Below are 18,412 nucleotides of genomic sequence, written 5' to 3' on the forward strand. Positions count from 1 at the left end.
AGCAAATGGCATCACATGATTAACCTCATTTACATCTTCAGCTCAGGATGTAACTAAATCCACAAATCTAAAGCACTCTTGTGGATATAAACGTCTGGTAAACATAAGCCTCCGATGGGAATTGCAGGAACTAGAATTGGGAGTCGGGTTAAGAAAGCACGATAAATGCCATACCTGCTTTGGGCTGTGCACTGGAAGTGGTCGTGCCCTGTGCTGGTCGTGCCTCTCCTTCCAGCAAACTGTGAAGTTGATGATCCTGGCTGCTTTCCCAATTAGCCAGCAGCGATATTCTGTGCAAAGGGAGCAGAGGTGATTACCCACGTTTTCAGTGACATCTATCAACAACTCCAAAAGCACAAAAACGCCACCTTAACGGCAGCAAGTCGTTTTAAATTGACCAAAACAGGTGTGTTCACAAACACGCACACAAACCTATAATCCTGCTTCATTACACCTTTCAAGCAGTGTAACTTAATTAAAACCTTGTCTCGTCTACAACCGTTTTGAGCACAGGAATCAACGAGATTTCCATACAAGCAAATATCCGAATGAACCATGGTGACTTTGTGACAAAATTTGCGCCACAATTAATCAAGTGACGTACTCGGAAGGAGTCATTGTGCAAAGCCAAATGTATCTGTGATGGCAAAACGAGGGTGAATGAAATCCTCCGACCTCCCGCCTAGAGAGTTGAACTGAACACTAGTAACCACCAAGAAGTAGTCTGGTGTTGGCTTTGTGGTTAGGGTGGCTGGCTTGGGTTCTTAGGGTCCTGAGTTCAAGCTCTGTTTGCTGAATTAACAGCAGGTGGGGATGACTCAGCCTGTCATCCTTCTGAAATCAGCAAAATAAGCACCGGTGTACTGATATAGGGGCACCGCATCAGAAGCATAGTTGCGCTCCAACAATATGATAGCTACCCGGCACCCAAGCTGCCATACGCAAGAAGAAGACCAAGACCACCAAGAAAGGCTAGGGAGTAGAAAATAACCCCCCAACGGTTGAATGACTGTCCAATTATTTATTTTGTTTTGCATACAACATGAAGGCTCTTGGAAGAATGTACAATTAATTTTCTCTCAATGCACAATGGTGTCCTTTGCCTTTGCACTTTTATGAGAAAAGGTCAAGATTCCACTTTTCAATTTGCATGTAAAGTTGGGCAGAAGTGAAACCCAAATATTCATGCCAAACCTTACCAGAGCACATTGTATTCAAATGTGGCCTCTCCTCCCCCTTACAACAAGGAAGTAAAGGGTTCATAGAACACGATACCCCACGCAGCGTTCAAGTACTGTATTATACTGTACTTCAATTTTAGTAAGATAATGGTTTTCAAGATCACTCAAAAATAAAAATAAAAAAATCCAGAAGTTTAGCACTACTGAAGCAGTCTTGTACACCACCCTTACACACTGTAATCAGACAATGTTGAGTCGCAGTTTTGGCGATGGAGGCTTTATTGATCACCGTGGAATGCAGCGTCGATCGGCATCGTGCATAGCCATAATTGGCAGCCTTTTCTTCACCCCGTTACTGTACCCTCTCAAACATCATGCCTTCTCATGCTATATATCGATTTTATGCATGATTCTTCGAAGTATTATCAATGTGATTTGTGGTTTCGTGTTTAAGCATATAATTCAATTTAAATTGAGGTTTAAACACATATAAATTAATAAATTCCGGGTTATACCGCCGTTTTACCTAGCGCGTATTACATCACCCGATCTAATACGCTACATTAGCTTTTTGTACGTGTTGTTTGTGTCCTTTATGACGTCCTTAACAACAGTAAGTTTCCTGTTTGGAATGATTTTCAATTTTGTTTGACTGCCAGGCAGGCAGTGAGTAAAAATATAATCTCACTCCTTTCTGCAGTGTGCATGTGTGGTCGGGATGAATTCAAAGCCAAAATATAGTAAAACTGCAAATTTGTCTTCCTATTCATGTTCAAAATACAACTTTCAATTTAACCAAGTTGTTCCTTGACCACACACTGACGATCATAAACTGTTAAGACAGACAGACAGACAGACAGACGGACATGAACTGATTGCTTAACTCTGCTTTTTGCTTTGCGTGCATGGGGTAACAACAAGGAACATCAATGCCTGTGCTACACCAACACCAGACGACAAAAATCCATCGTGCTCGTGACTTAACCTCACTGGGAGGATGTGGGGGGAGGGGGAAGGGGTGAGGATCGGGGATGAGAAAAGGGTGGCAGGCTCAGGGACATCACCCGGGTGTTAAAAATAACCAGAGTTGGTGTCAAAGCCACCCAATGCTCGCCTATTTTCAATTAATCGTTTTTAAAAGACGAGTCCAATAATTAATATTTTTCATAAAGCATTGCAGTGAAGTCTGATCCAAATAATTTTAAAGCAATATATGTATTTGTATATTGTAATCAGTAACAAGAGCGCAAGTGAGCACAATATACGCCCGAACAAGAAGGTATATACAGAATTATGCTACTACATGGAAAACAGAATCCCAGTTGCCATGGCAACCACTTTAGATGATGAACGTATGACACGACACCGTCTCCACAGTCTGTACCTACATACCAAATATGAAATGTGAAAGTTGAAAACTTTGGGAGTTAGAGTGCGGACAGGAACGGATGGAAAACAGCATCCTGGTTACCATGGCAACCACTTTAGATGACGAATGTATGTCACGACACACCGTCTCCACAGTCTGTACCTATGTACCAAATATGAAACGTGAAAGTTGAAAACTTTGGGAGTTAGAGTGTGGACAGGAACGGATGGAAAACAGCATCCTGGTTGCCAGGGCAACCACTTTAGATGACGAACATATGTCGCGACACACCGTCTCCACAGTCTGTACCTATGTACCAAATATGAAATGTGAAAGTTTAAAACTTTGGGAGTTAGAGTGGGGACAGGAACGGATGGACAGACAGACGGACGGACAACACATAATACGCCCTGACATATTATATATATATATATATATATATATATATATATATATATATATATATATATATATATATATATATATATATATATATATATATATATATATATATACACACTGAAACGCAAAAGAAACTTACCATCTTTTAAACCTTCAAATATCAACAATAACACTGCGTGTAGTAAATGTGTGAACTTATTTGTGGACAATAGTGTCCTCACTGTCAGACAAAACGGTCACGGATGGTCACTTGAACCTTCAATGGTCACTTCACAGCACAGCTGTTGAACAGCCGTCTTGACTGTCAGTGATTAGCCAAGGGGTATGGGATGATTTTAATGAGCTGCACGTGATGTCTTGATATTAGCTTTAAAAAGGCCAGTGCAAAATGGGCATTTCAATCAACATGCCACGATTGTCAAGGGATCTACGGCAGTGTGCCTTGGGCATACTGCAAGGCGGATTGAGCTACTGTGAGGTGGCACGTCGCCTTGGCTGTTCACACCAGACGATATCGGCCCTGGTGGACAGAGACACCCTCCACACTCTGCAGATGACAGACCTCGATCAGCGAGGCCAAGAGTCACCACTGCAAGGCAGGACAGGCAGATGGTCCTAAGTCAGATGGCTTCAGACATTGAGGACTGAGTGGGACAGAATCCAGCAGCAATCCATCCAAAGACTGGTAGGCAGTATGCGCTGACGATGCACTGCCTGTATCCAAAACAATGGTGGCCACACACGCTCTTGAAAGGGGACTGACATTGCACCCTGTGCTGTTCTGTACTGTACTGTAGAACAAACTTATGAGATGGTGTATCTCGGTCAAAAACTTGACATGTCATCAATAAAATGCCAACGTTTCAATTAGCAATTGTTGGTTTGTTTTATTTTGAACTGTTACAATTTTATTACATTTCAAACAAGTGGTAAGTTTCTTTTGCGTTTCAGTTTATATATATATATATATATATATATATATATATATATATATATATATATATATATATATATATATATATATATATATATATATATATATATATATATATATATATATATATATATATATATAGTCATGCGCCACTTAACGACGGGGTTACGTTCTGAGAAACGCGTCATTAAGTGACGTCGTCGTTGTGCGAACATCTTTTTTTTTTTTCGTTTTCGTTTTAGAACATCGTACTTACACAAAACTACACACCTAGGTTATATGGTATAGCCTATTGCTCCTCGGATACAAACCTGTACAGCATGTTACTGCACTGAATACTGTCGGCAATTGTAACACGCATCCAAGAGAGACTGAAGACACGTTAGTTTTACCTTTGTGCTGTTCATGAGGGCCATCGGTGTTGTTCGCAGCAGCTTACAATGTCCTCTCGCATCGATTATAGAAAGATGAATAAATAGCATTTGGATTATATAAATACGTAATCCTTGCATCGATATTATAATTTATAAATGAAGAAACGAGCTCCTGTCAATTGTGATATATATTTTCGGAACAGTGCGATTGTTTTAACAACATTAAAAGCTTCACTAAAAACAAATATGTGTTTTAATTTCGACTGTAACAACGATTTATTCGCGGAATTCTTCAATTCAAAGGTAATTTACTTGCGAGAAGGTAAACGTGCAAACATTGGTTCAGTTTGAAAGCCGATTTCCTTGAATTCCGATTTAGCACAACCCTGTTTTGTTCGCGGACATTTTATGGACCTCAATGATCGCATTATAACAGGGCCACACTGTCGTTTATTATCATTATGAAGTATTATGTACTGTGCAGTGTACATAATTGTAGGTGCTATTTTTATACGACTGGCAGCGCTACATCGGCGACATCACTCGGCGATAGGAATTTTTCAGCTACATTTTTTTTCATTTTTTTTTTTTCAGAGCTGGCAGATCCGTCGTATATGCGATCCGTCGTTGCCCGGAACGTCGTTAAGCGGCGCATGACTGTATATATATATATATATATATATATATATATATATATATATATATATATATATATATATATATATATATATATATATACATACATACATACATACACACAGTATATACATATATATCGGGCGTATAAAAAATAGTGGTAGATAAAAACATTAGAAAGGAAAAAATAACTTGCACCAAAAATGTTAACATTTTCACGCTGATGCTGACACTCACGCCGGGGGTATCGCTATTGCTCTCTGTTCTTCGAACAGTCGAGCTAAAAATTGGGAATATTTTTTACCCTCATCAGAGGAGAAGGTATTACATTTGGGTCCGTTTGTTTGTCTGTATATCTGTCCCCACAGAATGTGAGTATCACATCTATTAATTATGTACCATTGGAATGTTAGTACATCTATAAATTGCGTCGTAATTATGTATAAATTACGTCCATTATTAATACGTAACGTACCAGCACACAAACACCACACAAAAGTCCTGGCGAGGGTCTGCAATCTGATTGCTCTTTCTAATTTTTTGTGTTTGTTATTCTCATAAAGAAAAAAAAAAGTGTACAAGGTTAATCTCTAAGACAGAAAAATTAATTAATTCCACCAAATGGATATAAACATGGTATTGTAATACTTAGTAGTCTTAAACCATAGTACTGTTAAGGACGATGATCGCGCAATGCTTTTCTGGATGGGGTGGGGATACGGTGGTCGCTAAGAGTTTGGAAATCACTTTCTCTTCCACTCACATTTCCTTTAATTTACTCCATTGTAATAAGACTCCTTTATACACTGCATGTCTGAAGCCTACGACGACGTTCAGAAGCTACTCAAGATACATGCCACACACTACAGTGTCCACCTCCTGGAAGTGTTTGGGCCATGGGTGGTGCGAACGTTATATGAATAAATAAATAAATCCCACGAATCAAATCAAAGAAAGAAATAAAGATGTGCATAAAACCTGCTGGAGGCTCCAATTTTATCCGGAATGTCATCGAAGAAGGAATCCTCCAGTTCCTCCTCTTTGTCATCCAGCTTGTCCAAGCGGCTGCATTGGAGGGGCTGAAGGTGCCTTTGTGGCGAGTTGAGAATGTCAGCCGATGCTCCGAGAGCCTTTTGTGAAGGCTTGGCATCACTGATCAGCGATAGGGAGTCGAGGCTATGATTGTCATGACTGCCGTTTTCGCTCGGGCTGCTGTCTGCAGGCTGACAGGGTGGGTAAATTAACCAGTTGTTTCTTCTTAAAGTAGCTGAACTATCTTAAGCTGAAGGGATGAAAGGAAATTTATCTGGAAAAGACCTGACATTTTACAAATCAGCTTTCCAAGTAACCCCCTCCCTCTCCTCACCCCACCTCCCCATCTTTTGATAAAATAAATTTAAAATTAAAAAACCTTCATTCCAACAACAGGTTATCACCACATTGCAGAAGTACGACGTGCAGGAATGAGATGTTACGAGTTAAGAAAAAAACCAAACATCTCTGAACGAGCAGCAGGAGCCAAAACGAAAAAGTTAGAACAAGCGTCCATGGACGAAGATAGGTTAGGTTAAGAACAACCAGATGTGGACACAGATATTGATTGTCCAGTACGTACACAGGTGGTTCAAATTCAAGGTGGACTTTTCTTTAGAACCAAAGCCTGCCCATGACCTTACAAGGCGATCGCATGACCTACTGTAGAAATCCAGACAGGCTTGATGTTTTCCATTTCCTTTGACCAGATTGTTCATTACGATTCGCTATACTGCAATCTTTGCCATCTCAGAGCTGGCACAGTGTTGATTTTCAGCACTTGCATTAAAAGCAGGAAATGCACCATTATACATGGGTCTTTGTGGTGATAGATCTTGTCCTTATTGTGTTGGTAAAAAAATAACATATTGGCTATAATGGATACCAACAAAACGTTTAAAAAGACAAATCCCCTGAAAAACTATTTGAGGGCATTTGTCTCCATTTATTGCTTTGCTTTTTGGAAACAGTTGTCCAAGTAAAACATGAACCACCCTTGTTAAAATAGCCTTTGCCGTAATAAAACGAATCGAGGCGACAATACGACCATAAACCATGGCCCCGGCAAAGCGAGAATAAAGGTTTCCATGGGAGAGTTGTCATTGAGCTACAGGAGTGAGGACGCAAAAAACAAACAAAAAAAACCTAAAAAAAGCCCCCAGAATCATTCCCTGCACCTGCTCCCTGGACCGGCTTCCCGTTCGTAGCTTTCCCTCTGCAGTCTGTGGAGTGCCTGCACATCTAGGGATCTGAGTCACGGCCAGACAACATCACGGGAAGGACTGAGATGGAACAGGCAGCCGGGTGCAGCGTGCAAAGGCGAATACAACAAGAAAGCGACGCGGGTAGTTAACAGCCACAGCACCGCGATCGGTTTGAGATCCTTTAAAAACCCGAAGACACGCACAAATGTATCTCGGTAAATCACATCCAATTTAAAGTGCGAGATTGGAGGTCACCTTGCTTCGCGTGGAGCCGGCGCTGGCCTTGCGAGAAGTAACTTCATCGTTTTCCAAAACGTTCTGCAAGAGAAAGGGGGTAAATTGTGTCGTAATTTGTAAAAGCAGGGTTTATTGTAATTGGTTGTCCTAAGTTAAGACCCGACCGTTTTTTGTTTTTTTCCCCACCCCTCCAACGGTCTGAACTGGTGAGTTGCTGAATAGCAAGACAGTAGGTCACGGATTAATTAATGCACAAAGACATAATCATCAAGTTATCTTCAATGGCAGAATGCAGTGAATAACATTTAACAAGTCCGTTTCTCAAAGAATTTACTTGCACAAAGTCCGAATGAGAATATCAATTTGCTATCGAACGGTCAGTCCCAAATGAAGCAATAAAAAAAGTCCGATTTAAAAGGCAGGCCAAATTAAAAGGCGAAATTGCTGTGGTGAGTTGTAAAAGTGCATATATAGGCATCGTTAGCAGAGATTTAGCTCATGGCCGCAGGCTGTGATTCGGGCTTCGTTAAGTCAACGGCATGGAGCACGTGCGCAGCATGGAAAACCCTGGATCAGGATAAAAGAAAAGGTAAAAAGGTATAAAGTAAATTAAAAAAAACAAAATACAAACTCACCACTCGCTATCAGACCATGTGACCTTTTTGTTACATCCAGAATAACAGGGTTATTAAACACTTGCCAGGGTTGTCACAAGAAGGAATGGCTAGAGTCGAGTCACAAAATAATGTGTGGTATAGTAACACCATGGTTTACGTCGCCAGTTTTCTTTATGTCATTTGGCAAATACGTCGCATTGTTATTAATACTTCTTCTCGATATTCATCGTTTCAACTCGCACATCGTTTTAAAAGCCACAGCTTTTGTTATTGAGCATTTTCGCAAGTTACAAGACCGATAAATATGCCAAAATACATCGTTAAAGTACTGAATCGGAAGATCGCAAAAAACGCCGAAAGAACGACTGTACTTTGCTTCGCACATAAGGAAATGTATTGGACTGCAGATTGGCTAAGGCGTTGTAAAAGTGTTACTTTAGAAGCAAAAACAGATGTTATTCATCGAATGGATGCTGGTGTTAATGGATTGCCAGGTTATTAAGTTTTCCCCCAATTGATAAATATGTCGAAAGGAGTGCTCAAAAGGGCGGAGCAGCTCCTTGTAAGACAATGGCTATCCATATCTAGTGCCCAACTGTGTCTGCGGACATTCTACTGCAGTTGGGTTCCTTTTTCTAGGAGGTTGGTGGCAGGATTTGCACCCCGGCCACAGTAACACCTTTCACTCTGCAAAACACAAAAATGCAAAGAAATCTGAAAACCCACTCCGTGGGAGTACCTCCTGTGCAGCTGAACTTCACAGGGCAGCTCACCGGATGACGGGATTGAGGCAAAGCCTTCGGGACGACTACTCTTTGACGATAGGAGGAAAACGATGGGGTAACCTTCCCAGGTCAGATGGTGGTAGTGTGTGTCAGGGTGGTACTGAGGGGTCATTCCACTAGAAGGTGAACTTCTTGGGTTAACCTGAGGCGGTCCCTTCGGGTGGGTGTCTGGAATTTCCTATCCCTAAGAGAGGATGATCACCTGTCTCTGTTATCATCTGAGCTCAAGCATTTGAACATCGGTATTGCAGCACTCTCTGAGGTTCGGAGACTGGATAGTGGCAAGATCATGGCAAGTGGTTACAGCTACGATTGGTCTGGTCACACTGATGGTTACCATGCCCAAGGAGTTGCTGTAGCTGGCTCCAATAAGCTGACTCTAGTGATAATTGAGGTAACACTGGTCAACGAGCGTATAATGAGACTAAGGATTCATCACTCCTTGGGTGTCATTTCCCTGGTCTCTGGATATGCTCCAAATTAGGCGAGTGATCTCACCGTGAAGGATGCATTCCATGCCACGCTCGAGTCAGTCATGCCATGCTTGAGTGGTTGATCAGTGCCCCAGGCGAGATACTCTTCTTGTCTTTGTGTATTTCAATGCATCGACTGGAACTGAAAGGGATGGTTACGAGACATGTGTTGGTCCCCATGGGTCTTGAACTGTGAACCAGAGCAGCACAAAGTTCCTTGACTTTGCAAGAAATCATGGATTTAGGGTGACTGGTTCATGGTTTCAGCACCCACAAGCTCATCGCTGGACTTGGTCTTCCAATGCTGGTGGTGTGTCAAAGAAGATTGACCATGTGCTCGTTGGTGGTCGCTGGAGGATGATCCAGAACTGCAAGGTCGACCTGAGTGCTGAGTTCCTCAATACTGTCCACAGGCTTGTGGGCGCAACTCTGAAGTTGCAGTTTAAATCCGAGAGAATGGTACCATCGTAGCCAAGGCTGGATGTTGGCAAGCTCAAGGATGAGAGGGTAGCTGAGGAGTTTGCGAACAGGATGAGTGGGGATTTGGGGGGTCTGGGTGCTTTGGAGAATCCTGAAGAGTTGTGAACTGCCTTGGAGACCACCATCCTTGATGTTGTCGGTGGATGTCTTGGAACTCACCTTAGGGCGAAGAAGAATTTTCTCTCTCAAGGGACACTGGATACCATTGACCAGAGTCACAGGGCCAGGCTTAATGGCAGAGCTGAGCTGCTCAGGTAGTTGAGGCGTAAAACTGTACGTGTGCTGTGGGTGGACAAGGAGGCCTATGTCTGAGGAATATGTGAGGGGGTAGAGCATCACATGTGGTCAGGTGATTCTCGTCCTGCTTACAGGGGAATTCGCGCATTGTGTTCCTCCAAGCCCATCCCTCGGTGTATTGCAGTTAGAGCAGTTGTATCGGAGTATTGCAAATGAAGGTAGATGGAGAGTGGGAGGCTCTTGACAGAGGAGTCTGAAGTGAAGACCCGCTGGGCTGGTTACTATGAGCAGCTGCACCAGGCTGATCCTCCAGCTCTCGAGTTGGGTGTCAAGGGTGTTACTATCCCTATTGCTGACCCTCCAATCAACTGTGATCCACCTTCGCTTGTGGAAACACAGGCTGCGATGAACCGGTTGAAATGGGGTAAAGCTCCTGGGATCTGAAGCATCCATGCTGAACTTCTCAAGGCTGGTGGAAATGCTGTACTCATGTTGTTGCATGCAGTTCTGTGCTCTGCTGGAATATAGACATCATCCCAACTGACTGGAAGAGGGGCCTTGTTGTCCCTCTCTGGGATGGGAAGGGTGACCGACAGGACTGCAAGAACTACAGAGGGGTGACGCTGCTCTCAGTGCCGGGCAAGGTCTTTGCTCGAATAATTCTTAATAGGGTTCACCACCATCTGTTTGAGCACCAGTGTCCAGAGCAGTCAGGCTTTACACCAAAGAGGTCAACGATTGACTGTATCCTTGTTCTTCGGGTCCTCACCGAACGCAGACGAGAGTTTCAGCAGGGGCTGCTTGCAGCCGATGTTGATCTCTGTAAAGCGTTTGATTCGGTGAATCGCGATGCCCTCTGGAGGATTCTTGGTCTTCGTAGGGTGCCACCAAAACTCGTCAATCTGATGTCTGAACTATACTCTGGTACTAAGAGTGCTGTGAGTGCTGTGAGATGTGGTGATACCTTCTTCGCCTTATTTCCAGTTGTTGCTGAAGTTCATCAGGGGTGTGTACTGGCCCATACACTTCCCAATGCTTGTGTGGACTGGATTCTGGGGAGGATGTCAGAGAGATCAACCTGCGGTGCACCATTTGGGAATGTCAAGATCTCTGACCTTGATTTTACAGATGATGCAGTGGTCTTTGCGAAGTCTCTGTATATCCTTTTGGGAGCCCTTCAAGGTACTTGGAGTCGGAGCCACTGGAATTATGGGTTTCCTGGGTCAAAACTAAGATCCAGGCTTTCACTGACATCTTGGATGTTGCTATCCTGTCTATACCTGTTTGTGGTGAGGATGTTGAGGTCACGGAGAGATTCACTTACCTTGGCAGTGATATTCATGTCTCTGCTGGCTTTGAGCCAGAGGTCAGTAGACATCTGGGTCGGGCCTGGGGAGTCATGGATTTACTGGATCATGGGGTGTGGCGCTGCCGGTACCTGTACGGGAGGATGGAAGTCTGAGTCTTCAGGTCCTTGGTGCTACCACCCTTGCTCTACAGATGTGAGACTTGGACTCTGACCAGGGATCTGAGATGGTGACTTAATTCCTTTGGTACCAGGTCTCTTCGGAGAATCCTTGGCTGTCGCTGGTCGGACCTTGTGTCCAACGAGCGGTTGCTGATAGAGACTCAAATGAGATTTGTTACCTGCATCGTCCGTGAGCGTCAGCTGTGGCTGTATGGACACGTGGCTCGTTTTCCTGACGCTGATCCTACTCACCAGATTCTCCCAGTGAGGGAGCCTCGTGAGTGGAGGAGGCCAATGGGCTGACCACGTGCCTCGTGGTTGCAGCATGTTTATCAGTAGCTCAAGGAGATGGGATGGGCTTGGCATCCGCCTGGGGGATGGGCAGACAGAGGCCCCTGGAGTACCGGCGGAAAGGGGACGCAGTGACGCGATGCAGCGACCCGAGCGCATACTTCCATTCCTGACCTGAATTGTTGGAGTGTATACCTCTGTCACGCAATGCCTGATCCAGTATTACATTACATAGGGCCCAATAAGAATTGGAAATGTCATGTTATACTGTGAATCGTTTTTGGCCACATCTCTCAATGGTGAAGAATCACTTAAAAATTAAATAATTATCCTATCCGGATCTGGATTCAGATCTTCCCTAAAATCTAATCAATTTGTCCTTGTCAGACACCCAACCTGTCCACGTAGTTTCATCCGAATCCATCCATATATCGTTTTTGGCTCTATCTCTCAATGATGAAGAATCACTTAACTTCTAGGAGCCAGATCCGGATGTTCACCAAAATGTAATCAGTTCAAAGCAAAATGCAAAACGTAATGTTCAAAGCACAGTCACCCCAAAAAGGTTAAATGTCATTTTTCTTTCTGTATACAAAATCTAGCATCCGTTCTGAGTCTGGGCGGTCATTGTTTCAAACACCGGTCGAGTCAAACCAAAGACTTTTTCAAAAAGTGGTACGTGCTTCTTCCTTGCTTGACATTCAGCATTTGGAAGGATAGAATACGGACAAACAAAGCTGGGAAGGCAATGGCAAACGACCCAGTTCTTGCCAATAAACTGCTTCGGCAGCACCAATACTATGTAAAGAGTCTGGAACATCAAAATCAAATAAAATACAAAATCTCGGCTCATGGAAGAAAGAGGTGACAGATGGGAGGGCAATGTACTGACAGTGGGGCAGTGGGATCACAGCTGGACATATCTAACGAGGAAATGAATGAAAAGGAAAAAGATGAGCGATATAGAAGAGGGGAGGAAACGCAGTAACCTGCAGGCAGCAAGATGGTCGAGTTACTGTAGGTTGCGTTAATGGGAGTCGAAAGGATTGTGGGTCAAGATGGTACGGTCACCACTCCCATCACAGGTGGCAATACCATTAACCGGACGTCCAAAGGCATCACAAAAATCTCTGTCCTACGTCGCCGAAAAAGGTTTCCTTAAAATTGGTACAAGTCCAAGAAGTTTTATTTACCCTCAATTTACCAATGAGATCACACAGGTTTGGCGTTACAAGCTGCACATTTACTCTCATGAAGAGGCCTTTGAGCTTAAAATTGCTACCTGCAAAAGGTGCTGCCAACGAGCTGCACAAGGAGCAAGACAGGATCAATGGCACATCCATCAGAACAACATGTCAGGAACTGCACAAGACTGGAGGGGTAGTAGGGTTTGTTTTCACAAACCTCTAGTATTGTACAAGTAACCAATACACACAGTGGTTACAACAGCAATCGGAGTAAGAACAAGCATGACCACCCAAGGGCTAAGTTAACATCCACAGAGTATCTGCAGATCAGGGTTGATGACAAGCTTCCGTGATGCTCAATGAGTACAATGATGGTGGGATGTTTTAGGTTGTTAATGACATCAGCAAATCGGCCTTTGTGGTACAGCACTTGATCGATTACTTATGCACCTGTTGTGCTGTGTGCTTGGGAGAAGTGAGTTTTCGACTTTGGCTCAATATCAAAGACAGAAGTGGTGCATTCTTTGTCTCCTCAGTCTCAGAAAGGCCCAACCTTTGCACCAGTTCATCCCGAGCCTCCAATTCTGAGGCCTGTAGGGAAAGAAGAGAGCACCAAATGGCAATAAAACTGCTGTGTTAAACCAAGATCCCCACCCGACGCCGACTCTCCTTCCAAACCGCTCACCATGTTGGTCTCTGGCCCAAACACGGCAAGAGTGTAGTTCAGGTTGAAGTGAGAAAGAAACTCAGCCACAAGTCCAGTGACCAACTGGCCTGAAAATACAAAGGACCACAAAGGCTACAGTTTCATTCAATCCCATATTAGTGCAACCTTAAGAGCTGACTGTACAACAGCAAAACTTAAATCGAGTTATCATGGCACTGACCACAAAGTCTAAATTCCAGGTCTTGTAAATGCATTTCTGGTCATTGGGACTGAGACTGTATCAAAACATGGCATCAAAACAGGGTGGAAGTAGGAAGTGATAGGTTCATGTTTTTTTTCAGCATTACTAAGATTATTGACAAGCCAAATCTATGTTGTTGGATTATATTTGAAGACTGAAATATGGCTGCTTTCGTATCAAAATGGCAGTCTGCTTCTACAATAAAAGTAACCATATTGCCTCCTAAAAGTGTCAGCAGCATGACATAAAGTATGGCTGACACAATCATTTTTTAGCTAAAAACTGGGCCCCAACCTTGGTTGTGTTGTTTCCTCACCAAAGGCCTGCACAGTAAACATACATGACTTAACTGCAAAAACTCTCAACACATTCATATTTGGGCCGAGGTTCAAATTGCCTCCTATTTAATTTTGGATTCATTTCTGTGAAGTTTTCAAAACCATGCAATAATTATTTTCAGACGAGCAGGTACTCGCGGAAATTCTGCATAATGTAAAATGCAACTTCAGCAACAACATGAAATAGCAGTTAAATACCATGTGGATTTAATATTTTCTTGGTATGTGTTCCTTTGGCTGTCAGGATGGACAACATGTACGCACACTCACCTCCAAGTTGTCTAGCCAGGGTTTGAATCCCGAACTAGCTATAAACTGTCAGTCCGGTGTTTCACAGGCTGGGTGATTCATCAGTGTGTGTGCTGTCCATCAGATGGATGTTAAACTGGGTATCCCTTAAGCCAGCATCCATTGGTGGATGTTAAAGATCCCAGGGTGTCCTTCACTAAGGGTTGGTGAGCTCTGCTGGATCTTTGTGCAGTGGGAATTAAAAGGAATGTTATTTGAATAAAATATTGCCTCGTTGAATGCTCTGCAAAATCCGAGCCTTATTGGTTCCTACTTCCGCTGGAATGGTTTTCAAAGCTAACGTGACCTACAAGCTCGTGTTAGACTGATGAAACTGAAGCAAATTCCACGCCCCCCCCACCCCCATAACCTTGGGTTTATTGCCTCAAAAACTTTTTTATATTCAGATTAATATTATTTCACATTGCATATTAATTATTGGTTCACAAAAAAATATTTTCACGAAAAAAATAAGTGACCACTATATTCGTTATTGTTGTGTGTCTGTCTGTCTGTCCCGAGCATAGCTCCGTGGGTTTTGATCCGATCCTGACAAAATTTTGGTGGGAGGTTTATATCATGATCTAGTTGTGTTTTCCTGAAAATGGGCATGGTGCGCCCATTATGGGCGGAGCCACGCCAAAAAAAACGTGTTTTTAGGGGGTAGCCGATTTCAATTTGCATCTTCTCCTAGGGGGTTTATCGAATCTGACAGGGGTTTCGGTATTTGGTTCGTCCAATGGCAGCTGCATAGCCCCACGGAGCTCGATTTTTCATTTTCGTCCCAAGGTCAAGGTCACAAGGTCACGAACTTAGAAAATTGCGATTTTGACATAAAAATCCATCTTCTCCGAGGGGTTTGTCGAATCTGATAGGGGTTTCGGTATTTGGTTAGCCCAATGGCACCTGCATAGCCCCACGGAGCTCGATTTTTCATTTTCGTCACAAGGTCAAGGTCACAAGGTCACGAACTTAGAAAATTTCGAATTTTGACATAAAAATCATACGACCGCCCAAACTTTGAGAGCTCGAACAACAATATTTTTTATGCATAATCTTGAGGTCATTCCCCACCTAAAGTCTTCAAACCATTTTTCTCTATCTCGAACACCTTGCCCGTGGCGCCCCCTACAAGTTTGTTTTTACGCTGTTTCATCAAAGTATGGATAATCCGAGGAATGCGAAATGCCATATAGCCTATATGACGTTATATTGTTCCTGGAATGTTCCAGAGGAAGTTTTGCACCAAAGGCCATAATCCTTGACCTTTGAACTTTAAAGTTCACAAAGGTCAAACTTTCAAAGTTGTGGGAATCGAACCAGGTTTTCGACCTTCTTCGACGAACTAGCTCCAATAAGCTAAAGCACGTATCCCGTTTCCTTATTTTAATGTCCACAACATTGTTTTGTGACCTTTAAAGGTTATGGAAAGGTCAAATTTTTAAAGTTGTTGAACGAAACCGGGTTTTCGACATTTTGCAGCTAATAACCTGTCACTCGTACCACATCATGTTGATCATTTTTATAGCTTGGTCAAACATTATCACATTGTCTCATCCTTGACTTCTGAAACAATCTACATCGTCAAATACCGCTCGTGAACCATCGTCGTCTTCAGACTTGTTATAATCAAATTCCTGGTGATTCTGCGAGGCCTGAATACCAAATATAGTTTACCATGGATTTATCTGCTTTTGATGCAAAACAAATTGAAAAATATCAAATTATAAAGTTTTTATTAAATTTAGATTTGTGAAATTCTCGCCTTCTGTTACTTTACATACATCAATTTAGTACCACCCTCACCCTTTTTGGAAATGATGCGATATACCAAGAAAGCACATGCAAAAAAAGTTGATTTCCCAAAAATGGGGGAAAATGGATTTATCAGGTTTTGCGTATGAACTCTTCATACACAAGTTTATGTTTATACACAAGTTGAGGCCCATGAAAGAGCACACTGAACAGATCAGGAAGGAACAGCTAAAAACAGGACGCAAAACACACATGCATGGCAAAGGAAACTCCAAGGAGGAAAAACTGGAAAATTATGAGGGATTTAGGTGGCGTTACCGAGATCGTGGTTTTGGATTGGGGATGATCTGACGTGGTGGTGAACGGACCTGGTGGGAAGAGTGAGATTGAAGAGGATGTGGAAGTTGATTCCACAGGCGTGAAAAAACCAATGAACAGAGGTGAGCAGTGATCCTGGATTTAGGTCATTTTACTAGAAGAGGGCTGATGGTGGACCGTGTGAGCTGTGCAGAAACCCGGGGTGGGGGGAGGGGGGGGACAAAGCACGGAAAGAGCAAAGGGTGCATGACCAGAAAGGAGGCGATAGAAGACAGAGAGACCATCGACCTGTCTGCGATGGTGACGTGATAAGCCCATAGACTCAGCTTCAGTGTGAGATTCCAATGATCTTGAAGGCCTTGGTTTCCACAGCATCAAGATGCGAGGCAGGGGAGACAGCCAAGAGGGGAGAGCAGGATTCCATTAAGCTGCGGATGAAGGCCTTGTAGGTGGATAGGAGTTCAGGAATTCCAAGGAAGGACTCTGCATGATGGAGGATGTCCAGTCGGCAGCTGGTTTTGGAGGCCATCTTTGAAATGTGGTTTGCCCAAGAAAGACCATGGCTGATAGTCCACCAGACGGCGGTCTCCTTGGGTTAACCTGAGGCGGTCCCTTCGGGTGGGTGCCTGGAATGTCCTATCCCTAAGAGAGGATGATCACCTGTCTCTGTTATCATCTGAGCTCAAGCGTTTGGACATCGGGATTGCAGCTCTCTCTGAGGTTCGGAGACCGGATTGCGGCGAGATAATGGTGGGTGGTTACACCTACTATTGGTCTGGTCGCTCTGATGGTTACCATACCCAAGGAGTTGCTGTAGCTGTGTCCAATAAGCTGACCCCAATGATAATTGAGGTAACACCGGTCAACGATCGTATTATGAGATTAATGATTCGTCACTCCTTAGGTGTCATTTCCCTGGTCTCTGTTTATGCTCCGACTGAGGCGAGTGATCTCACCGTGAAGGATGCATTCTACGCCACACTCGAGTCTGTGGTTGATCAGTGCCCCAGACGAGATACACTTCTAGTCTTGGGGGATTTCAATGCATCGACTGGAACTGATAGGGACGGTTATGAGGTGTGTGTTGGTCCCCATGGGTCAGGAACTATGAACCAGAATAGCACTAAGTTCCTTGACTTTGCAAGAAGTCATGGACTTAGGGTGGCTGGTTCATGGTTTCAGCGCCCACAAGCTCATCGCTGGACTTGGTATTCCAACGCTGGCGGTGTGGCAAAGGAGATTGACCATGTCCTCGTTGACGGTCGTTGGAGGATGATCCAGAACTGCAGGGTCTACCGGAGTGCTCAGTTCTTCAATACTGACCACAGGCTTGTTGTAGCAACTCTAAAGCTGCACCTTAAATCCTGGAGAATGGTACCATCCCAGCCGAGGCTGGATGTTGCCAAGCTCAGGGATGAGAGAGTAGCTGAGGAGTTTGCGAACAGGCTGAGTGGACACTTGGGGGGTCTGGGTGCTTTGGGGGGTCCTGAAGAGTTGTGGAGCGCCTTCAAGACCACCGTCCTTGATGTTGCCGGTGGATGCCTTGGAGCTCACCGCAGGGCAAAGAAGAATTTTGTCTCTCAAGGGACAATGGATACCATTGACCAGAGTCGCAGGGCCAGGCTGAATGGCAGAGCTGAGCTGTTCAGGGAGCTGAGGCGTAAAACTGTACGTGCACTGAGGGTGGACAAGGAGGCCTATGTGCGAGGAATCTGTGAGGGGGTAGAGCATCACCTGTGGACAGGTGATTCTCGTCCCGCTTACAGGGGAATTCGCGCATTACGTTCATCCAAGCCCATCCCTCGGAGCACTACAGTTCGAGCAGAGTGGTAGGCTCTTGACAGAGGAGTCTGAAGTGAAGGCCCGCTGGGCCGGTTACTTTGAGCGGTTGTACCAG

At 43.8% G+C, this 18,412-nt stretch overlaps 1 protein-coding gene across 5 annotated transcripts in view; it reads right to left on the bottom strand.

Moving 5' to 3' along the window:
- Positions 1–18,412, bottom strand: part of CEP43 (centrosomal protein 43) — a 44,555-nt gene that overhangs the window by 3,519 nt on the left and 22,624 nt on the right. For 3 of the 5 annotated variants that reach the window (XM_085860444.1, XM_085860445.1, XM_085860443.1), the window contains 5 exons: positions 13,594–13,682; positions 13,359–13,499; positions 7,389–7,451; positions 5,875–6,119; positions 175–290 (listed from right to left, as the gene is read on the bottom strand). In XM_085860444.1, the coding sequence (XP_085716570.1) occupies positions 175–290; positions 5,875–6,119; positions 7,389–7,451; positions 13,359–13,499; positions 13,594–13,682 (654 nt within the window). Of the gene's footprint in view, positions 1–174; positions 291–5,874; positions 6,120–7,106; positions 7,179–7,388; positions 7,452–13,358; positions 13,500–13,593; positions 13,683–18,412 lie in introns of all 5 variants that reach the window. The other 2 variants (XM_085860442.1, XM_085860440.1) reach the window with 1 other exon arrangement.

Source organism: Eptatretus burgeri, chromosome 16 (assembly GCF_056783735.1).
Source record: "Eptatretus burgeri isolate ZD-2024b chromosome 16, Ebu_testis_v1, whole genome shotgun sequence".
In the NCBI taxonomy this organism is placed as follows: domain Eukaryota; kingdom Metazoa; phylum Chordata; class Myxini; order Myxiniformes; family Myxinidae; genus Eptatretus; species Eptatretus burgeri.